Source organism: Dromiciops gliroides, chromosome 2 (assembly GCF_019393635.1).
Source record: "Dromiciops gliroides isolate mDroGli1 chromosome 2, mDroGli1.pri, whole genome shotgun sequence".
NCBI classification, from domain to species: Eukaryota; Metazoa; Chordata; class Mammalia; order Microbiotheria; family Microbiotheriidae; genus Dromiciops; species Dromiciops gliroides.
Window position 1 is genome coordinate 471,387,865 of NC_057862.1, and position 23,494 is coordinate 471,411,358.

Here is a 23,494-nt window from a genome sequence, read left to right on the forward strand (position 1 = left end):
GAGCAACTGAGGATTAGAATTAACTAGCTTGGATCAGGGTGGGGAAGACTGTTCAATTGCCTATTTCTCCTGCGACCTTCTTGGTAAATACTTCTTTCTGCTCCAAGTCTCAAGAGAGGTATGGGCCCCTTACTTTGAAACTGTCACACACTACACAGACTCTTTTCCCTGGGAGGGGAGGCAGAGATGGTAGAGGTGCACCAGATCAGAGAGGTACAGTGGTGGAGAGAGAACCCTGACCTTGCCCCTACCCAATACTTCAGGATCCGATTGCCACACTCTCCTTTGGGGCCCAAGTCCTCTCCTGGGTGCTTAGAATGACTCTTAACTCTCGCACAGGTGTCAGCACCCCTCCAAGGGCAGCCTACTTACCAGAGCAAGGAAGGCTTGAGCTATGGCTGACAAAGAAGAGCATGTGAAAAGGAAGGAGCAAGGGATAAAAAGGGGACTTGGGAAAAGTGAGTTTCCCAGTAACTGCTTTTCAAGAAGAAAAATTGCTCAGATCAAATTCCCATTGACTCAGATTTTGGTCCCAGGGTAGGCAGGCAAAGGAGGCTCCATTAGGTCAGCTACACACACCATAAAGAGAGGTGCCTTCAGGATGGGCACAGGACAGTTGCAATAAAGAGAAGGCTAGATGGGTCCAGGTAAAAGAACTGTATTCCGCAGGGCAAACGGGTATGTGACAAAGCCTCAACAAGAGGCAGAATGGGCCCAGTGCAGTAGCTCAATCAGGACAAATGGCACGAGACCAAGATCAGTCAGTGGGCAGGAAGAAGCCAGCTTAGTCAGTGCTCTTTGCTTCTGCTTTTGGTCAGAGCCTGTCCTAGCCCTACATGCTCCTGTAGAGTGTGCTAGAAGCTTCCTCTACTAGTTTAAAAGGGTCTAATAAACCCTTTAGTTCTGATTCACAACAGGAGCAAAATAGCCAAGTTTTCCACCAGTGGGAGCTTCTGGGGACCGTGGTTTCTTCTCAACCTCTGTCTGGAGAACCCAGTGTCTTGTGGGCACTGTACTTAGGTTGGGGCTAGGCCATTAGCAACCTGACACCAAGGTCCTGGATTGGTGCATGGAATTGGGGTTGGGGGGGAAATGGAGGGTTTTAAGTTCAATTAGTCTTCCATGAGATCCCTTTGAATCTCTCTGAAGAAGGCCTTCCTTCTCTGGGGAAGATATATTGGCTCCTCTTCTGTTTATAGGCTTCTTTCTTCTTAAGTGCATGAGAAAAAGCCCAACAATAATCAGAAATAACAAGATGGTGAATGACAGGAAATCATAGCTCCAGCTATTGTGTAGGGTGTGTCATGGTAAGATGGGCCTTTGGTACATACTGGGTCACCAGGATCAAATATCCCCTCCCCACCCACCCCACTGGAACAGACACAGGCTTGCTCTTGGTCTACTGGGAGAGAGGGTTGATGCGTTTGCCTCCTGGGAAGAGGGAGAATGAGAGCCAAAGAATTCTGTTCTGCTCCCGGGTCACAGTGATGTCTCCTGTAGTATGAAGGCATGACCATGGTCCTCTTGGATGTGGCCTTGCTCAGGTACTGCCACTTCTTCCCCACAGCCAGCCAGCATTCCATTGCTCATCTTCTCTGGTATCTTATCTGTCTTATAGGAGAGATCCTGGAGATAAAACAGGTGGGATACAGTTGGGATGCTGGAATTGAGGAGACAAGGATCCTAGGGAAGGGTACCAATCCCCATTTTGTACAGATGGGAAAAACGGAAGAGGTGACTCTCTTCTATACTCTGAGGAACAAAGGATATGTGGCTCATCAGGAATCTCCTATGAGGTCTTTTTTTCTCTTTTTTTGTGGGGCAATGAGGATTAAGTGACTTGCCCAGGGTCACAGAGCTAGTGTCAAGTGTCTGAGGCCAGCTTTGAACTCAGGTCCTCCTGAATCCAGGGCGGGTGCTTTATCCACTGTGCCACCTAGATGCCCCTACGAGGTCTTTAGAAAGATTTCATACTTGTCAGAAAAGGAGGAAAAAGTATTGGGAAAAAATTAGGCAAGGTAAGGGGATGGATGTGGTAGGAAGGTGCTAGAGAGGACATGGGGAAAGGATACATAAAGAACAAATGTAGAAGGGTATTTAAATACTACATGTATTACTTGGCTATAGCCTTGGCAGGGTAGACGATCCCGACAGGAGGTGGGCAGGAGGGCAAATAACCGTGGTAACACTGGGTAAATTGTCCGAGGGTTTGGAGGCTGGCCCTTTGTTCCACCTAAAGACAAAAGGTCCTTATTAGTCTTTCCTAGGCCCTCAGCTTTCCCCAGTCCCAAAGCAATCTTTTCTTCATCAATGTTCTACTATCCCAGTACCCTCACACATCTTACATGAAAAAAATTGATTATAGAAGAGCTAGAGAATTGGCACCAGCTTGCCCTCCTTCTAAGCCTAGTACCCTCCTTTTTTTTTGGTGAGGCAATTGGGGTTAAGTGACTTGCCCAGGGTCACACAGCTAGTAAGTGTTAAGTGTCTGAGGCTGGATTTGAACTCAGGTCCTCCTGACTCCAGGGCCGGTGCTCTATCCACTGTGCCACCTAGCTGTCCTCTAGTACCCTCTTCCAGAATCACTTGGGCTAGCTGCTATCTCCCCAAACACCTCTAACCCCTACTATCACCCATCATTGTTTCCATCTGCCCCCCACTGAGTTTCTCCTTACCAGTGAGGAGACTGACAAGCAGCCCCACAATGATGACTGTGGTGGAACTATGTGCACTGTACCATAAATAGGACAGACTATAAAACCGCTGTAGTCCTGTGGGCCTGAAGAGAGCAGAAGGGTAAGAGGGGAGTCCTGAGCTTGAGGCATCACAACATTCTATGTCTTCCTCTTGTTATTCTCCATCAGACACCTTGAAAGCACATTCCTAGGTCTACTCTAGGATGGCCCCAGTGATCAGCAACCTCTGCCTCCAACCCCAGCCCACCTTTACTCACTTGGACACTGCTGAGGGCATCAGTGTGGTCATCGTGACAACTGTAGTGTTTCTATATGAGGGGAAGCCAGTGCTGTTGGTTGGAGGGAGCACTGTCTTTGAGGTCATGCTGCTCATCATACTCCCGATGCCAATCCAGAAGGCCATGATGAGTCCAGCTGGCAGACCCACCACTGCACCCTATGTCACATACTTGCACTCAGAATTCAGGGGCTCTAGCCATCCCTCCCCAGCACACATTCCCTTCCCTAACCCCTGCCAAAACCAAGGCCCTGACCTAGTCTCCCTGTCCCTCCTTGGCCATTCCTTGGGGCTACCTCTTCATCTGGCTGATAGGGAAACTCACCGTTGAGTTGGCACAAGGGAAGAAAATGCCAAGGCAGAATAATCCAAGCAGAGGTCCCCCAACCATCCCAAAGATGCTAATTGCTGCCTGGAGAGGAAGAGTAAACAAAAAAGATCAAGTAGCATAAGTACTTAGCAGCCTCAGAGATATCTGGGCACCAGGACTTGGAGAGTTCTTCCCATCAATCAATCGCCTCATATACAGTAAAGACTAGAGGGGCCAGAGGGGATGAGGGAGGAGATCTACTTCCCGTGGGGATAAGCTCTCTAGCTCACAGTTATAAGATGTAGAGTTCATCCAATCTCCTCCATGTACAAATAAAAAACTAAGGTTAAATATTGGAGCTGTCAAAAGAATTCTGCTTCATCAGTGTGAGTGGCCCTGGCTGTCTCACAAGTGGGGTCACTAAGTAGGAATGTAGGTCATTCCTCACTAGGGGAAGCCAACTCCTGACTTGATTTCTTGTGTCCTCCCCCTTCTCCCCCTTTCTAAGCACACCATACCTGCTCTTTCCTACTGTATTCCTTACCTGCAGCACAGGCCCCATTAAGGAGGAGATGTAGGCCATTCCCAGACACACTAGGCCATAGAGTACAGCTAGGGAAGGAGAAAGGAAGAAGACAAAGAGATGAATCCTAATATGGAATAAAAGGAGAAAGAAGCAGGACTAGCCTCCCTCTTTCTGCCTCCTTTTAAGGTTTATACTTGTCTTGTCACAGTCCCAGGGTTCTCCCACCCAGAAGTCTCTTTCTTTACCCCCTCCCAGGGGAGCTGGGGACTTCTCCTGCTCACGGGAATGAACTGAATGAACTATGTGCTTAAACCTCGAGATAAAGAAGCCAGCTCAGTCTGGGCTAGGAACAAGAGCTTAATGAAACCTTAATCACAACAGTAATGATGAGTTTGGAAGTGATCAACAAAAATACCAAAGGGCCGATTCAGTGTGACCCAACAAGCATTTAGGAGTCGTTCGCTAAGCATCAGAGGCTGGGGATCCCGGAACAGAAAGTCTCTGCCCTTGTCCTCTTGCTCTCAAGAAGCTCATGTGTTACTGGGTCGAAGGGATATGGGGCCAGGGCTTACCAAGGACCTTGGAAATCATGGTGGCACGCTTCTCTGGGATTTCAGGGAAGTGGGGCCGGATCAGATCTTCTATGGTGACCGTCGCGAGTGAATTAAAAGCTGAGGAGATAGTGCTGAAAAGCCAGATGAGGATGCAGCTTTGCTCTGGCTCTAAGGCTGAGCAGGTAGGTTTTTGCACGACGTGGCCCGACTGGTTGTAATGCATTGGGCTTGGGCAAGGTGGTGAAAATGTTATAGGACGGCTATCGCCACAGGCAACAGTCTGAACAGCCTTCTGCTGCTGGACCAAGGAAATGCCAACAACAGGGAGCCTTCTTTCTGGGTGGTAGAGCTCAAGGATAAATCCTATTAAAAGGTCTTAATTTCAGGGAACGGCTTAGTGTAACAGGGAAAGTTGTCCATGAAAAAAGAGGAGACACCTTCTGGGAAGGAGTCTTCCTATATGGACTTTTGTCATACCTGGGGGATGCAAATAAAGCTAGACTAAAAAGTGTTCCACATACTGGGATTCCCTCAGGGCAAGGGGAGCTATGGTCTCTAACCTTTAGGACCCCAGAAGTAGGGCCAAGGAGCAGCATCACTAACTCTGTAGGGAAAATCAGCCAAAGACTTTACCTGAGAGAACCACTGAAGAGACAGGCAACAAAGAGCCCAGGTAAGCCAGGTAGCCCCCCTAGGATGTCCATCACGAAGTATAGGACCATCTGTGGACAGAGCAGCACATTCAGTGGTCTGACAGCTGCTGTGATGAGGCAAGCACATGACACACCCATGTCTCTATAAGATATTATCAGGATATCCCAGCTCAAGGCATCCAGGAAAGCCAGTCACCCCAAAGCTGAAATGCAACAGCAGAACTGGGGAAAGGTTGAGTGCGTGGACATGCATGTGCATGTGGTTTTTTTTGGGGGGGGAGCTTCTTAGGAAATACTAGTCTGCTATGGGATATGGGAATGTCGCCTGTATGAATATTTCACCATACTCAGCCTTAAGAGCTTGGTTAGGAGGAAGGAGTGCAGGACTTAGTTAGAGAGCCTGGTATTAAGGCCCCAGCCCCTCTGCTAAGTTCTGAGGGAGACATTAAAATGATTAACATTGAGTGCCCGCTCTCACAGAGGCGAGGCGGGGAACTGGCATACAGTAAGTACATACCCTATGCACACAGAAATGGTATGGGGGAAAGGTCCTCAATTTACAACCAAAAGACCTGTTTGAATCACAAATTCTGCCTTTTCTTAGCTATGTAACTTTGGGCAAGTTACTCAAGCTCCATTTCCTTATCTGTGCTGCAGATCCAAAGAGAAATGAAAACGTCCCTGCCCTCAAGGAGCTTATGTTGTACTGCCCTGAAAAGTGCTGTGTAAATGTGACTGTGCTATGTGTTACCGTTATTCTTTTTTTTTTCTTTTTTGGTGAGGCAATTGGGGTTAAGTGACTTGCCCAGGGTCACATAGCTAGTATGTGCTAAGTGTCTGAGGTCACATTTGAACTCAGGTCCTCCTGAATCCAGGGCCGGTGCTCTATCCACTGCACCACCTAGCTGCCCGTTACCGTTATTTTTATAGCCGTGCAGGACAATGCCCTACAGGAGACTGACCTGGTCAGAGGAGACGTGAGCTCGCTCTGGTGCTAGGGGGTGGTCGAGGTAATAGACAAACATGACGAGACCAATGAGGCAGCCAATACAGAGTGACACTTGCTGGCAGGGGAATACAGCATAGCAGGAACTACAAGAGAAGGCAGGGTAGTGGGGGGACATATGTCAGAGTGCTGGGATACAACAACCCAAGTCTGCAGGAAAGTCCCAGAACAGGGACCCCATTGATTCTGGGGTAGGGCTGCCCTCCCTAGGACCATTACTACCCCCCACCCCCCCAGAATCCCTCCTTTCTCGTTTCTCCCTTTTCAACTCACAGAATGGCAGCCTTTTCAGTGCGGGAGCTGAGGTAGCGCTGGACCTGGGCCTGGTTCACTCCATATAAGGAGAGCATCATAAAGAATCCTCCAAAAGTCAGAGTCCAGAAGGTATGCCGCACAAACGGGTCTGGATTCAGGCTGCAACAGAATGGCCAGTCACCTTATGATGCGTCCCTGGATGGAGACTCCCTGCCCTCCTTTGAGAAGGTGCCAGAGGGAGAGCAAGACTGGGGCCAACCTCGGGGAAGGGATTGAGGGAGGACACTCAAAGTCCAAACAATTATACAAATGCTAAGCGGAAAATGCAGGAGGGCTGTGGAAGGTGAATGTTTGAAGTCAGTAAGATGAGCCCTTCTGCTTCTCCCAACAACCTCAAAGTCCCGTATGTATGTGTTAGGGATGGTCTCTGACCATACCATACTTTATTCATGTAAAATCCTGGCTCCCTGCACACTTCAGATGCCCCCAGGATCTAACTGTTGTCTCCTTTTCTTCCATTATCAAGCTCCTTCTTGTCTCAGCATTCCACCTGGTGCACAGACCTCTGAGGTCAGGCCACAAGTTCCCACATGCTACAGTTGGTTTGTTGGGGGGAGGGTAGTACTCACTCAATTCCAGAGATACGGCCATGCTGTGAAGCCACATCCCAAACACGCCCCAAGCCGCCCACCTTGGCAGCCCCCACGATGACAACAGCTAGTTGCCCTAGGAACATGATCAATGTCTGGAACACATCTGTCCAAATGACTGCCTTCAGCCCACCCTGCAGAAGAAAAGAAGGTAGGCCTTACGTAGCTCTTCTCCAAAATGTCTGGAATGCAGGCCCACCCACTTTCCTCCTTGTGTTATGCTGCTGGGATCCTTTCAGGACCACTTCTCCTTTGTCACCCACTGCATCCCATCCTAGTCCATCCCCGGGGCACTTACCAGACTAGTATAGATAGTACAGACGATACCCAGAGCCAGCACTGAGCCCCACAGATCAAAGCCAGTCACTGTAAGCAGATGACAAAGTAAAATTCTCACTAGGGGAGGGAGGTTCCTAGATACATTTTTATTAAAAAAACCAAAAACCTAAACAAACATATGTATACAATAGATGTGTATATATTTTTGTTTTTACATAACCTTCTTTTCTGAAATATATCCCTCCATCCCCTCCTGTCCTAGTCTTGTAATAGAATAAGGAGAAAAGCAGCTCAGTATATCAATCCAGTCTGACATTATGTTTAATATGTTCCCCCACCTCGACAAAGAAAAGGAGAGATGCATTTTCCTAATTTTTCTCTAGAGCCAAGGTTGGTTGTCACAACTGGAGTTTTGTTTTTCTTTCATCGGACAAAATTTAATTCAATTTAAAAACTTTCAAATGCAGGCTGAGAGAGGAACTGTAGTGAAGATGCCTTGATGCATGTCTAACTAAAGCCAAAGTGAATCATTCATTAGCTTTGAAGTACCTGAGTAATAACACCAAAAGCTGTTGATTAACCAATTTAAGTTGAGTAGTGATTAAACACATTTCTGGTGACCTAAACAGCCATTTCCCTCAAACTAGTCCAAAGGGCCTGGAAAGTGACAAACCTCCCCCTTTTACACCAATTCTTATTTGGAAAGCTCTAACCTCCCCCATTTCTTAGGCAGCCTGCCAGTCCTATACAAAGGCCATGACTCTTTACCTGCATTGAGTGCCAAGGCTGGGGCATATAGAACAACACCCATGTAGATCACCTGTTGGGGAAAGGAAGGAGGAAAGAGGAAGAGAAAACAGGGGACGGAGTCAGAGAGGGAATAAGAGTGGGAAAGGGAGAAGAGAGAACTATATTTCAGCTCCAATATCCCACACTGCTCCCTTGTGCCCAAGCACATTTCTCTTTCTCTGTCTTCTTCTAGCCCTTGGCATGTCCCTATGGATCCTGCCCTAGGCTTAAGGTTTCAGAGCTTAGGGCAACAGTGATATATATTTTATCTATCTGTATATGTATATATACATGTGTACATATACACATGTGTGCATACACACACTCTTTGTGCCATTGGAGGCAAATGAGGGCAGGAGTATGCTAATTTACTGTGTATCCCTCTTTGCCCTATTCATTCCCTATCCTCTTTTAAAGATAAAATTATTGATGCTCTTTAAAAAAAATCACTGTGATATTACTCCAACAACTCCACAATAAGACCCTTCCTTGTAACAAAACAGTCAAATAAATTAAATGAATACATTGGCTAGATCTAAAAACATATGCCTCATTCCACACCTAACTTCCTATCCTTTTCCTACTTACCATCTGAAAGATGAAGGTTAGGGTTCCACAGAGTCGCACAACCTTACTGAATCGAAGCTCCAGGTACTAGAATGTGTAAGGATGAAGAGAATCATGTCAGAGCCTAGGTCTCTCTGATCTCATGCTGTTTATGGAGGTACAGAGGGCAAGAAGTAGGATGGAAAATCTTAGTTCCATCACAGACTAGACTTTGGGAATTCTACCCCATTCTCTCATCATTTTCAAGTGCTGCTCTTATGGGACAGAAAAAACCCTGGGATATATGAGCCTGAAAGCCCACCACTGCTTCTCCTCCCTTCCTCCCCATCCTTGTATAGTCTTCCCTTTCCACCCACCTCATAAGCACTGGAGAGATTCAGTCGGTAGAAGATAGGTAGGAAAATATGGGCAGGCACCATCAGACCTAGTAAGTAGGAACAGCCTAGGAACCAATACTCAGTGCCAGAACGGAAGATCTCTCCAGGGACTCCTAGGACGGCCACAGCTGACTGAAAGGTTGCGAGCAGAGAAAGTGCCACAGGTAGGGAGCCCATGCTACGGTTGGCCAACAGGAACTGGCGGACTGTGTTCTGGCCCCTGCCTCGACGTGCATAGAACAGTCCAATTGCAAGTGATAACACCAATAACAGTACACAGACTCCATAGTCCACAAGGGTGAATTGGGATAGGGTTGTCGGTGGGGTTGCTGTTGGAAGGGTTATGGTAGATGGACTCACCCCGGAATAGAATTCTCTGATGCCCATGCCCTGTACCCAGGTATCCTTCATAGATTTCACAATGCTTTCTAGCTGTGCAAAGGCAAAAGATGAATTACAAGTACAACCTGGTGTCCACTCACACTCTTCACTGTTTTCTTCCTCTGCCGGGTGGCATGGTAGAAGCCAAGCTGTCAAGGGAATCAGAAAATCCTGTTAAGGAAACCCATTCCAAGTCAGGGTCAGATTCTCACATCCACTCCCCATGGTGCTTCCCATTCCTGAAGCCAGCCAGTTCAGCCTTGGACTACAGAAGGATTTGAAAGCAGACAGATATGTCTGTAGTATAGGTTAGAGAAGGGTGGAGTAGGGCAGGAAACCAGCACAGAGATGGGGGGGAGACATCAAGGCCTGGCCAAGGTCTATGGATCTGCTCAAATTCAAAGCCCTTAGAGGGTCAACACTCCAACAAGTAGACAAAAGTCAACACAGCACAGAACCAATAATTACAGTTCACCAAGCCAGCACAGCCCAGTCTGGCTCCAGAGCCCAGCAGGGAACAGGAATGTTATATGAACCATTTTGGTATTTCAATCAGTACTTCTGGCCACAAGCTCCCAAACTTTCATTGTCCTTCTTGGCATCTTTGTTGTCTCTTCTCAGTATCCTCCTGAAGTAACCCCAAGGTCCTAGCAATTCTCTGCTGGGATTCTCCCGGGGCTAACACAAACTATTCTTTGCATCCCCAGTTACACACAACATGGCACCTCCAAACCCTGCCCAGAACTACTCCCCTAGCAGAAACACAAAAGGGTACTGGGCAAGCTGAGGGGCTCAGAGCTAGAGAAGGAAAGAAGATGAAGGGAAGGCAAACAGGACAGTGGTCTTCTTGGGGGCTGACACACACCTGGAGATGAGATCCCGCTACTGCTGGTGAAGTGGCTTTCAATGGTTGGAGCTCTGACTAGCTACAAAGGGTCTGATCTTTTAAGTAAGCTGAGGTGGGGCCAAGGAAGAGGGTGTGAACAAATTCCTGCAACTAATAATGAATAAATTCCATTCCACCCTTTCATGGAATAAATCCTTAAAGCCTCAATTCCTCAGATACCTGTGGCAGTGACCCTAGGAGTGCAAAATTAAACTAAGACTAGAGATGCCTAGGAGCGGGCGATTGGCAGAGGGAACACCAGGGCTTCAGAAACATTCCTAGAGGGCTTAGGCTTCTTGTAGTGCACCAGTTGACACTATGACAAAGGAGACTGGGGGTAGGGGAAGAGGTGGAAGGAAAAGGTGCTTTAATCCTAGAGACAATGCCCACACTACTGTCTGTACCAGGAGCTCTGACATCTGCTCCAGGGGAGAACATAAACAACTTAAGGAAAACAAATGACAATAAATACCGTATGTTCTGAATCCAAGATGGGAGAAATGTGAGAGAGATATGATCAGTACAATAGAGAAGGAAACAAGGAACGCTCTAGAACTCTGATGGGAAGCTGAGAGGGGTTTTTGCAGCTCCTCTGACTTTCTAACCTCTACTACCAGAACAGGCACTGGGCCATCACCCTTGAAACAGAGTTTAGCTCTAAGTAATCTAGAGACTGATTAACATGCCTTGTGCTTTCCTCCCCGCCCGGCCTAATCCTCTCCCCCCCTCCCCCTTTTAGGCTTCCCTTCTCCTCAAGGAAACAACCTGGCCTTCTTCTCATTAGTGTCACACTGCACATGTCTAGGCTGAGCGTGACTTCACAAAGTTCGGCCCTGGACTGTGAACTTTGTCAGAACAAGGTGGAAGGCAACCCAGGTCTGCCGGATCTGGGGCATCACATGCTCTGCATAATCATAACCAATTCCCAACTGTCTCTGATTGGGACCCTCCCATTTGGCACAAAGATGTCCTGGATATTATTGCAACATGCCTTTGTTTTCTTCCCTCTTTCTTCCTCAGTCTTATGGTGGGGGTAGAGGTGTGTGTGTGGCAAAGATAAGATGAAAGCCAGTTGATGGACAGTTGAATTTCCTGTGAATCAGATGACCTGGAATCTAATTCCAGCTCTACCACTAAGTGATTAACTTTGGGCAAATTACTTCATCTCACAGGGTCTCAGCTTCCCCATACATAAAATGAGGAAGGCCTAATATTATGTGCTTCTTCTGGGTGGGCAAATGCTTGGACTGATGGATTACTAGATGCCCTTCCCAGATGTGTATTAGGCTTTTTTTTTTTTTGCAGGGCAGCAGGGGTTAAGTGACTTGCCCAGGGTCACCCAGCTAGTAAGTGTCAAGTGTCTCAGGCCAGATTTGAACTCAGGTCCTCCTGAATTCAGGGCTGGTGCTTTATCCACTGTAGCTGCCCCCATGTATTAGGCTTTAAAAAGCCAGAAAGGGGCAGCTAGGTGGCACAGTGGATAAAGCACTAGCCTCGGACTCAGGAGGACCTGAGTTCAAATCCAGCCTCAGACACTTGACGCTAGCTATGTGACCCTGGGCAAGTCACTTAACCCTCATTGCCCCACAAAACAAATAAACCAAAAAACAAACAAAAAAGCCAGAAAGTACTGTCCTAAAAATTAGAGAAGAACCCTATTTCAGTAGGATCAGTTTCAAAAGTAGAAAGAAGAGTGGTGTGAGGACACAAAGAACACAATGTCTTGCTCTAAAATATTTCCTCCAATGCTTGTCACTGTGTGCCTGATATTCTTTTGGGAAATGGCGGGTAGGGGAAGGATTTTCCATTTCCAAGAATCCTCTTTTAAAATTCTGATACCTCCAATGTCTTAGAAATGAGCTGTAGTGAACTAGATGAGTCCTGGTTCCATGGAATAAATGCAAGATAAGTGCACTTGGCTGGCAGGTAACCTAAGTACTGACCTCTAGCCTCACATCTCCAACTGCTTCTTAGATATGTTAAAACAAATGTCCCACAGACATCATAAACTCATTATCTTTCACTCCAAGCCTTCTCTTCTTCAGAACTTCCTTATTACTGTTAAGTAATTACTGCCTATTAGTGCCTGCCACAAACCTCCCAGTTCAACCTCCACTCAGCTATCAAAATGATCTTAATGTGCAGGTCTGACCATATCCCCTCCCTATTTAATAAACTCCAGTGGCCCCCTATTACCATCAGGAGCCATATAATAAAAACAGCTAATATATATATATATATATATAGTGTTTACTATGTGTCAGGCATTACTTTACAATGACTATTTCATTTGATCCTCACAACAACCCTAGGAAGCAGGTGTTACTATTATCCCCATTTTACAGATGAGGAAACTGAGGCAAACAGGGTTTAAGTGATTTGCCCAGGATGACAGCTAGTAAATGTCTGAGGCTGGATATGAAAGGCAGGTCTGATTTCAGATCTAGCACTCTATACAGTGCGCCACCTAGCTGCTACTTAGTACTTTTAAAACCAGTCATAATTTAGTCCCTTTCTATCTTTCCCAACTTCTTATACATACCTTACTACACCCCTTTATGTACTCTGTGATCCAGTGACACTGGATTTCTGTTGTTCCTTGAACAAGCATGCCATATCTTGATTGTATTTTCATTGGCTGTCCCCTATGCCTGGAACAATCTCTCTCTCTCTCTCTCTCTCTCTCTCTCTCTCAATCTCTCTCTCTCTCTCTCTCCCCTTATCCCTATCTCCTGGCTTTGTTGGACTCCTTCAAGTGACAACTAAATCCCATTTACTGCAAAAAGCCTTTCCTGGCTACTACTCCCCTCCTTAATATAAGTGCCCCTTCTCTGTGATTACCTCAGATCTATCCTGTCTATAGCTTTTGTACATAGTTGTTTTCATGTTGTTTCCCTCATTAACTGTGAGGGACTTGAGAACAATACTTTTTGCTTTTCTTTGTATCCCTAGTGCTTAGCACTAAGTGTGACACAAATAAATGCTTGTTGACCCAAAAGGTATGCAAACAAATCGTCTTAATCGTCATTTTGTCAAACTGTCCGACTGCCTGACTACTCCTTTCTAAGCAAGAAACTGCCCCCAAACCCTTTGAAAGGTCAATATCTTCATCTTTCCAAACCTACATCTCCATCTCCCTAGCAAAACCCTCTCCTTCTCTTTTACAGGTTTTAGAGTTGGCATGTAGATTAGGGAATAACTAATCCAATCCCCTCATTTTACAAAAGAAACAGAGACCCAAAGATTAATGGTTTGTCCAAGGTCACAAAACAGCAAAGCTGAGAATACAGGTAGGCCACTACTTGGACTGTGTATGGTGTACCCAACTGCCTTACCTCCTTTGCTTAGGCCAGTGCTAAGAAGTCCCCTCCATCTCTTTCCAGCTCCTCATTATTCACTTTTCTGTGATTAAAGAAAGGACAGATCTAGACATGAAACGATCTTCTCTTGACCTTTGCCTGGCTGCTCCTCTTTCCTTTTCAACACAGGCGTTTTCATTTCTACCTCTTCCTCAAACTGCTCCTACCACAACCACTACCATCACCAGGGTCCTCTCCTCTTCCTACTTTCTCTATTGCTCACCACACACCCACCAGTTTTTCTCTTCCCCTCCCTTCCTCTTCCACTGGAAGTCTCTAGGTAGGCGAGAGTCCTTATCTACCCGCAGCAAACTCAAATCACTCTCTCCTCGACAGGGGACAATGACCCTGGATTACGCAAAAAGAACCCTCCCTTTCCAAATCTCAAGGTTGAGATGCTCTGTCCTTCTTCCTTCTTTCCTTCCCCCTCCACTGCTTACCTCTGTCCAGCAGACTCTTTACTTCCTTGCCTCCAAATCATAATGCTCCTCTTCTGCCCGGGGCAGATTAAATATCTCTACCTCTCCAGACCCGCCCCCACCCGCCTCCACTCCACCCCACCCCACTCCAGCCAGTCCCACTGGCAGCTACCCCCAGCGTAGTACTGTCGCCTCCAACACACGTGGGTTCCCCGGACGAAGTTACTCGGAGCCGGGAGCGCGCCGACTGATGATGCCACTGCCGTGCCTCCACAGCCACGCCTCCTGATTGGAGCAAATGAGGTCCACGGAGGCTACGCCCACCATGTTAATTGAGGGCACGTACAGGTTGGACGTCGAGTAACTATGGGGTCCCGGAGCTTGGTGCCGAGTACGCCACCCTGGGACCGCGGGTCAGGGAGCTCCCGAGCCTGCTGAAAGAATCGACCGGGGCCCCAGACAGAAGGAAGAAGGTCTGCCCCTCCCCCCCACGGGTCCGGGAAAGGAAACCCTAAGAAACCCGTCGAGCAACTCGAGAGCTGGGGGCGGGAAGGGCTCACTCGCCAGCAAAGAAAAAACATCTCCTAAAGTCCTCGGGGCGCCGGCGAAAATTTATTCCTAAGGAGACCATTCGACGGCCGAGGCTAGAGGGAAGGTGGTGAGGTGGGGGGCAAACGTCATAACGACGCGCCCGCGTATTCTCCGATACGTGATGATTGACGTCTCGTGCTGAGGGAAGAGGGGGGAAAAATGGCGCCTGTGGGGTGCGACCGGTCTCTGGACTGGGTGTCCTGGGCTATACCCCTTCTCCTCGCTCTGAGCGCGGAAAGTTCCCTGGCGCTGCCCGAGGTACTGGAGAGGTTGTCTGCGGGGTCGGGGGAAGTGGGGAAAGGGGGTGATCAGCCCTGGGCCTTACCGGGTCACCACAAGCTCCACCTTCCTCGGCTGGATCGAGGCTGATGGGTCTCCCGGGGCGCCTGGCCCGGTCACCCTCGCCTGGACCCCCACCGTAACCTGCCCTATGCCCTCGCCACTCCTACGTGACCTAAAATGTTAGTAAAGGATTAACCTAAGTATTACACTGAAGGAGTCAAGGGGCCAATGTGTGTGTGTAGGGCGACTGGATAATTAACGTACAGGGAACACCTCATAAAATTTTAGGTCAGAACCACGGTTTGGTGGGGGTGGGTGGGTTCATCTGGTTGGAAACTCCCGGTATGGAAATCCCTTCACTATGCAGATGGGCTGCTTTAGAGCAGGACTCCTTTTCTCCTGAGAATTTTTTACTCGACCCGGCTATGTAGGTATATAAAATAGGTGTGCAAATCAAACATTTATTGCCAAATTTTTCTCAATCCCCACATTCAGTTACTCGACCCCATTTGGGGTAGCGACCTACAGTTTAAGAAGCTTTGCTGGGGTAGCTAGGTGGCGCAGTGGGAAAAGCACCAGCCCTGGTTTCAGGAGGACCTGAGTTTAAACTTGGCCTCAGACACTTGACACTTACTAGCTGTGTGACCTTGGGCAAGTCACTTAACCCCAGTTGCCTAGGCGGGAAAAGTCAGAAGCCAGGGTTTGTTGACAACTTGGTTAGAGGAGAGGAAGTAGAAACAAAATCAAGATGATTTGCTTTAGAGTTTGAGAGCTGCTTGGGGGCAGATTGAAGGGACTAGCCCAAGGGTCACTTCTAATACATCAGAAGCAGAACTTGAACCCAGGTTTTTCTGACCATATCCTACTAATAAGTAATATTCTTTTTTTTATAAGTAATACTCTTAAAGGTTAGTTTAAATGTCTGTTACTGTTTATGCAATTACTTATAAATGTCAGTTACTATTATTCCTCAGTCATAAGGGAGCCTAGAACTGGAAGTCAGAATATGATAATTTGTATTGTGAAACTCTATAAATAGTATCTCATTTTACTCTCACAAGAACCTGTCTGGTAGATGTTGTTATCTCCACTTTACAGATGATGAAACTAAGACAGACAGAGGTCAAGTGACATGTCCAGGGTCACACAGCTAATGAGTATCTAAAGCTAGTATTTAAACACAGCACTAACAGACTGGGATCTCCTGTTCTATCTACTGAATTATCCAAGCCACTCACACTTAAATGGCTGTGTGACCATGGGCAAATCACTTTCCCTCTCTTTAGCTGTAGAGCTAGAGGGGACCTCAATCTGTGTAGTCCAATGTCTTCATTTTACAGATGGGAAAACTGAGGCCCAGGGATTTAAGAGCATTTTCTAATTAAGAGATAGGATTTGAACTCTGGTCCTTGGACTGCAGAGGCAATGCTTTCTACTGTATAGTCTTAGTTGCTTGAGGGGGAATAGAGATTTAAGTGGCTTATCCATAGTCACATCTAGGATATCTCTGGTCCCCAGTAAATCTGAGATTGAGAGGTGGAGGAGGTTGTAGGAAATGATCTCCAAAATTAACTTTTTAACATTTTGTGAGTCTGAGCTGGCTAACAAAACTATTATTAGTTCAAAATTTCCTAACATATCACTTCCTTTACCCTTTCTGCCATTTTAAGGGTCAACTCATACCCTCCATGAGCACATGCCTGCCTATAATGCAGATCTAAAATGTAGGACGTTGCCAGTGTTGAGTTCTTATAACAATCTTTTATATTTCAAAATCAATGTGACAGGTTTGCATTTATAAGTTACTGTATTTATTTAATAAATACTTTTGAATGGTAATCTGCAAGTGGATTGAGGGGCTTTTACTAATAGATTCAGGTTTGGAAAGAGAATTGACACCTAACACAAAAGAAAGGGAAAAGAAAGGAATACATTTTTCTCCAGATTAGACTGTAGGGAGGATTATGTGGGGCCTCTTTCAGAGAATCTCGAATGGGAGTTTAATTTTTCTATGTTGGGTGAAGAGATAATGCAATCTCATTGTCCCTCTATGAGGTGGGAATTTGCCCCTTTATAAGGTAAGAATTTGGAGGTCAGTTAGCACTACTCTGACCATTTCTTTTTCTTGTCTCTTCCTGACCTTATATGTCCTGTAGGTATGCACATATTGTCTTGGACTTGTACATGACACATCAGAGGTTGGCCATTACTGTGAGAAAGAAGAGTTAAAGCTGGAAGCACGTTGCTGTCTGACCAAAGAGGGCACCATCGTAGGGTAAGGAAGAGGAATGGGTTGTGTGATTATATACAGCTATGTGGTCCGATACATCATTTTTGATTTCCAAAATACAACCTTACAGACATTTGGTTCTTATACTTTTTAATCCATATGCCATTTTGGCTAGGGAAAGTCCTATGAACCACCTGTCCCATTTGACTCTATATAACTACTGCACAAAAATACTATCATATACCTTTTGCCTAGGTAGATAGTTGTTGTTTAGTCTTTTGTGTCTTATCTGATTTGGGGTTTTCTTGGCAAACATACTGGAGTAGTTTGCTATTTCCTTCTCCAGCTCATTTTACAGATGAGGAAACTGAGGCAAACGAGGTTAAGTTACTTAGCCAGGAACACACAGCTAGAAAGTGTCTCAGGCCAGATTTGAATTCAGGAAGATGAGTCTTTCTGATTCCAGGCCTGGTACTCCATTCATTTCAATAGCTAGCAGCATATAGACTATTGATATTTGCTGTTAAACTTGTAAAAGTACAACTATCTGCCATTGCTTCCTTTGTTTTGACATTGAAGCTAGCATTGGGTATGATGCAGAAAGGACCTTATGTCTAAAATTCAGGCATGTATCATCCTTTGAATGTTACAAAATGTCTCTACCCTTCAGCTGAATACAAATCAGTAAATGTTCAGTTATATGACAACATATATATGGATTTGAAATTGAACTTTTGTCCAGTGACTATGTTAATTTATTTTGATTCATAGAAATGGTGGGCTTTTTTACATCTTTCTCTGTTCCTAAAATAATTTAAGCTAAATTATTTTTTAAATTTCAACAATAGCAATTTCTCTTGTGTTATTTCTGTAGAATATCAATAAATATATTTTTAAGGACAAAATACTGCCACATGTATATCTCCAATTACCTACTAAACCTTTCATGAATTGCTTCAAATGCACAGCTGTAAAAAAAAATTAATTATTATCTAGAAAAATTAGTCTGAAAAAATTATATAATTGGACTTATGAAAAATTATGATTATATGAAAAACGATAATTTTAGAAAAATTATAATTGGGCTGTAAGTCCTACCACAGTTGCCATTCAAATGTGAAAATATTTTAAATGACTAGCCTAATTTGGGGGCTAATCTGACTGGAGGACTAATTCTGGGACTTTTGACTATTTGGCTATCTGACTATCTGACTGCTATTAATTTAATGTGGGCCGTTTATAAAGTTCCACCTCACTGCTCCACTCCCAAAATTGGTAAGCAAAGGATTAAGAAACCTCTTAACTAAATAATCAAAGCAAAGTTTATTTATGAGATACAATTTAAAATTATGAATACAGGAAAATAAAACGTACAACCTGTCTCTCTTTTCTGTTCCCGTTCTTTAGCCTTCTCCTGCATCCCTGTCTTTTTCCAACCTTTGCCGCCCCTCTAATCTTGTCAGCCAGCCTCCAGTCCTCTTCTCAGCCACCCTCTGTCTAACTCCCAGGTCTATATATACTTCCTTCTCTCCACTCAAATCTCGGGGCTTTTTTTGAGCCCCCACAGACCAAGCTAATCCACCAGCCAGAGCTGCGGCTGGGGCTGGGGGGACGCTCGAGCCTCCCGTGCCTCAGCACAGGCTACGCCAGAACCCCAGCCTGGATGAGCCCAGGATCTCTGGGATAGCTCCGCTCAGGGTGGAGGGAGCTGGGGCTCCCTCCCCCTAGATGTCTGACTTGGCGTCTTGTACAGCCCACCAGGCTTTTTGGCTCAGCTGAAGCTGAGGGGGAGGGGCACCAGCACCTCCCAGACAGAAGAGACCCTGAGGGCCCAAGGCTTTCTAATCTCAGCCTAAAGGTAGGGTCCCCAAATGAAAATAAATTTCCACACAGCTTAAAGGTGTCCTTCCAGTCATGTTGACTCCTTTATTTTCTTTGCCCCCAGTAAGTTACCAAGTTTGTTCATTCTGTTTTCATTCATTCTGTCTCTCATATCTGTTTCAATCTATTTCTTTCCATTCTCACTGGCATCATCTTAATCTAGCCTTGAATGCATGTATTTGAATTGTCTCCTTATTGTTCTTCCTTCTGTCATGGGGAAAATGGGGTAAGGGGTAGGAGTTTGGGGTCCTTAGGAATTCCTCTTTAAAGAATTACACCGTCTTGCACATAAAAGCAGTTAGAACAAGATAGTAGTTTATTCCAGGGCTGAGGAAGGGAAGGGAAACCATGAAAGAAATCCTTAGACATCTCATGGGGAGAAAGGCAGGGCACAGAGAGAGACACCAATCTCTTCAAGCAGGAGACTGGCAGGTACTTTTATAGAGGACTGATGGGGGTGACCATCTGACTGTGGAAAGTTCCTTTAGTGAGGGGGGACCATCCCCCACTGGTGGTGGCTGGAGGAATTGGGTGAGGGGTGGCTACAGATTTCTCAAGCCATCTCCTCAGGACACAAAGGAAGCAGCCACACCCAATCTTATCATCCCAGGGTTGAGGGAGACTAGAATGAAGGGTGGGGGTCGCAGAGCCTGTTCAGTCAGATTTGGTTCCACTTATCTCTCTAGGCGTGTCTATCTTCTGGTTTAGTTTCTCAAGGAGAAGGTTCTTTGATGTGCCCCCAGAGAACTTCTGGGGTGCTATGGGCCCATAACACTTCTTTTAGTCTTTCTATCCTCTGAATTGTTTATTGTGTTGCCAGATCAACTTTGAGATTCCCCATGCCAACAGAATAAAGCATAAACTCTTGAACCTGGCATTCTGGACACAAGCTTTCTTTCTAACAATTGCTCTTTTCTGTGCTCTGATTCCCATGCACATTGTCTCCTTGATCATGCTTTTCTTCTTATAATACTGTCCATACTACTCAATACCCATCATAGTGTTTTTTGAAATTAATTTGCTGTTGCTATAAATAAGTTTTGGGTAAGCATTTATTAATAATATAGTCAATGTTATACCAGTAAAGGATTGACAATGTGTCTCTCTAACTTTTGATGGTCTCAGGCCTCATGGTAGAGAAAGCAGAGAGAGAGGTTCAGCATGCCACTTGGTGAAAGCAAGAGAAAAGCCCCAAAAAGACCTCAAAGAGACCCTTGTGGCCCAGAAAGCTGACCCTGTAAAGACCCATGTTGCCCTTAAAAGACCTTCCTGGCCTCTTCCAAGGGTTTTTATCCTCTTTTGATAGAGGCAGGTTATTATACATTGATCAAAGCTAATTTGTTAGCATCATTCAGTTCCATTGGTTGACCTTATTTGAAGGGAGGTCTATATTAAAATGAATTCTAGAGATGACATCTGGGAAAAGAATGCAAAAAATCCCTCACTTAAGAATCGATCTTCACTTCTTTTGTTCCCTTGGGCTTGTCTCAAATGAGATTTGATAAAGTTTCTCTAGGAGAACTGGACTTTCTGGAAGGGCAGGGGGAGGACTGAGAAAGTGATCTCTGGGTCCCCCAAGAAATCCATTATTAACTATTTTCTCAGACTAGTCAGTCTCATCTATCTCATGAACCCTTCACTGATCAATCTAACCCATCCTGATCCCTCTCTCTGATCTTCTGTAGCTTTGTAACACATGATATCAAATTCTTCCTTGTGACATTGTTATATTATTCTTAAACTCCCAAGTAATTTTTGTAATTGTTTTTTGTGTCTTTTCTTGTCCTCTCCCTCTAATAGATTGTAAATTCCTTGAGGTCAGGGATCTTTGTTTTCATCTGCTAGTGTAATAGTACATACAGTAGGCTCTCAATACATATTTGTTGAATAAATATAAGCTATTGAAGGAAAAACAAGGCTAAAGTACAATTTCAAACTCTGAGGATTTTGCAGTATAGTTTAGTGGACATTCACATCTATACCTGAGGAAAAATAAAAACTTATATTTTTATATAACTTGCATTTTATCCCATCCTGTAAGGAGCCACCAGTAATCTGGTAACAGATTTGAAACACTTTTTCTAGATAAGAAGCACAGAACCCTCTCCTTATTTCCAAATAGACACAAATATTCTGACAGGTTGGTCCCAGACAGGTAAATAGTAAGATGGAGCACAGTGCCCTGGGGTGTGTTGTCTGCACAGCTGGTCTGCAATAAATGATAGCTGGCTGTAAAAGATGACAAAAAGACAGGTGGCACAGTCCTGTTAGTGGGGAAAAAAGTGGTGGATGGGGCAAGAGGGACAGGACTGCACTGACCTTTTTCTTCCTTTAGACTAGATCTTCAGAACTGTTCCCTGAAAGAACTGGACCCACCCTTTGCTGAGGCCTATTCTGTCATTGTTCTGTAAGTGGTCTCAGGTTCCTCCCTAGAGAACATAAGTGTAGAGGGTTGAAAAGCTGGCTCCCTGGGGAGGGAGCCCTTCTAGGAGAAATGGGGAGGGGGGGTCCCGACTTCAACCCGGACAGTCCAGGATGAACAATGGGCACTATGAGAAACATGTGTGTGATAATTAAAAAGGTTTGAGAGACATAGTTTCTGGGTAATTTAATCATTTTATTAATAAGGCCATCAGGTTATTAATAAAAGGATGATCATTTGGATGTATCTCTTAGACCAAAGACTCCTAATACTGGTGCAGTCACAGTTTATATGCCTTTTGGAGAGGAGGTATTCCTGAGGGATGCCTAATCACTTCTGATTGGTTAACACAATGGGAGATGGGCCATGTTGAGGTACATGACTTAGATCACTCAAATCTTGGTCAAAGAGATATCAATTTCCTTATCTCCTGTCTTAATAATAGGGAGAATCAACATTTTCTCAGGCCTGTCAGAGCAAACACAATGAACAGGAACATACCCATTAGCCCAAACTTAGAATTTCTTTTACTGTCTGATTAGATCTTGAACTGGGGAGAACTCTAAGAGAGATTTCCCATACTGGTTGATTTCTGAATGAGGAAATAGAAAAGGGGAAAAACCTTGGTCCTAATAATGTTATTGAATATAAGAGAGAAATATTCATTTCTCACAAGTAGAATCAGGGAGCTTCCTTAGGTAAGGCAGAGTAACAGTGGGTGTTTTTGATTTGCAGGGACCTTCAAGCAAACCCCCTCCTGAATATATCTACCACAGTCTTCCGTAACTTCACTAAGCTCCAGACACTGTGAGTAGAGTGAAGTAGGAAATGTACAATATGATCAGCAACATCTGATTGTGTGGTATGACAACTGTATGTTATGTTCAGGGTGCTGCCACTGAAAGTAGACTGTCCTGGAGGGTATTATGCCTGGGATAATATGACCTGTGGCACTGACAGCTGTACCTGCCAGGGACAAAGAAGTCAGTGCAATAGCACTGTGGAGCCAGGTATGACTTTTCACTTCCATGCTTCTAGGAACTGTCTCACTTCCCTTCAACTCTATACCCTTTGAATAAGGATAAGTAGTCCCTGACTTTAATTAGCATCCACTGTTTCAAGAGCTTTCTTATATTTCACAGACCCTCACCCCATGTAGATAAAAGACATAATTAGTCTCATCTTTTCTATTATTGCTGCTGGCCCGGAAAGCAGTTTGAAGGATTTGGGGTTGAAGCAGAAGTATGAGGAGCCTCATCTACCTAATGTATCTGTCATTAACGTACTACTGTTTCTCTCCTGCCCCCAGCTTTGTGCCCTGAGAATGCATATTGTGTCCCCAATGGCCCAGGCCTCTTCCAGTGTCTTTGTACTAGTGGCTTCCATGGCTACAAGTGTCTGCGTGAGGTGAAGACTGGGGATTTGAAACAGCTTGGGATGAGAAAACTATATTGAACAGCTGACAGCCAAAAGATGTAGGGTGTGGGGAGTAGGTTTGGGACCTGGAGTGGTTGGAATCAACTGCATTAAGAGGGAACCTCCGGGGAGAGCTGCTGTTTTGGGAGGTGTGCTAGGGTGGAGGGGGAATGACAAAATAGAGGTCTCTGAAAGGCTCTGCTGACACTTGTTCCTCACGGCATATTCCTTACAGGGTTCCTTCCCAGTCCTTCTGTTCTCTGGAATCCTGGGCACGACCACATTTTGCATCTCCGTCTTGCTCTGGGGGACCCAGCTTCGAAAAATTAGAGCCTCCTGAATCAGGTCTTCCTGCGGACCTAAAAGTCGAATAAAACTCTTCTCGGGCATAGCCCAGGAATTGCCTTGCACCGCTTGGGCCTTGATCCTGGGTGCAGACACCTGGGGGGCGGGGAGAAGAGCTGGACTCTACCAACGGTCTGGCTGGATCTAGACCTGGCCTGAAGTTAAGTGTTTGTAAGGGATGTTTGCTCCTAATAAAAGCCCCCTTTGTAAGGAATCGTGCTCTCTGTGTGTGTTTCTGGGCTGCCGTAAGGAAATGATTCCCCTCCGGAAATGATTCTCTTCCGAAAGCTGAAGGGCAGGTCGGCTAATCCAGGCTGGTGAAGCCAGGGTTTTTCTCCCCGGA

General features: G+C 45.5%; 2 protein-coding genes across 7 annotated transcripts; one reads left to right on the forward strand and one right to left on the reverse strand.

Annotated features, from left to right (window-relative positions):
* Positions 1 to 642: 642 nt before the first annotated feature.
* On the reverse strand, positions 643 to 14,942 carry SLC5A6 (solute carrier family 5 member 6). Of its 5 annotated transcripts, XM_043982930.1 has the most exons (18): positions 14,901 to 14,942; positions 14,157 to 14,269; positions 13,542 to 13,608; positions 8,919 to 9,469; positions 8,584 to 8,649; positions 7,975 to 8,026; positions 7,226 to 7,293; positions 6,907 to 7,061; positions 6,296 to 6,436; positions 5,979 to 6,108; positions 4,997 to 5,085; positions 4,382 to 4,494; positions 3,828 to 3,895; positions 3,299 to 3,385; positions 2,954 to 3,132; positions 2,676 to 2,779; positions 2,118 to 2,233; positions 643 to 1,626 (listed from the first exon to the last, which is right to left on the reverse strand). In XM_043982930.1, the coding sequence occupies exons 4-18, from the start codon at positions 9,348 to 9,350 to the stop codon at positions 1,480 to 1,482; spliced, it is 1,947 nt and encodes a 648-aa protein (XP_043838865.1). In that variant the 5' UTR covers positions 9,351 to 9,469; positions 13,542 to 13,608; positions 14,157 to 14,269; positions 14,901 to 14,942; the 3' UTR covers positions 643 to 1,479. The 5 variants fall into 5 exon arrangements, with proteins under 5 accessions (XP_043838865.1, XP_043838866.1, XP_043838863.1 ...); XM_043982931.1 differs by lacking the exon at positions 14,901 to 14,942 and having other exon boundaries at positions 14,188 to 14,468; XM_043982928.1 differs by lacking the exons at positions 14,157 to 14,269; positions 14,901 to 14,942 and adding an exon at positions 14,006 to 14,100.
* ATRAID (all-trans retinoic acid induced differentiation factor) lies at positions 14,543 to 23,365 on the forward strand. 2 transcript variants are annotated; one of them, XM_043982934.1, is made up of 7 exons: positions 14,543 to 14,833; positions 17,014 to 17,132; positions 21,304 to 21,375; positions 22,126 to 22,197; positions 22,279 to 22,400; positions 22,700 to 22,797; positions 23,042 to 23,365. In XM_043982934.1, the coding sequence occupies exons 1-7, from the start codon at positions 14,735 to 14,737 to the stop codon at positions 23,144 to 23,146; spliced, it is 687 nt and encodes a 228-aa protein (XP_043838869.1). In that variant the 5' UTR covers positions 14,543 to 14,734; the 3' UTR covers positions 23,147 to 23,365. The 2 variants fall into 2 exon arrangements, with proteins under 2 accessions (XP_043838869.1, XP_043838870.1); XM_043982935.1 differs by lacking the exon at positions 22,700 to 22,797.
* The last annotated feature ends 129 nt before the right edge of the window (positions 23,366 to 23,494 follow it).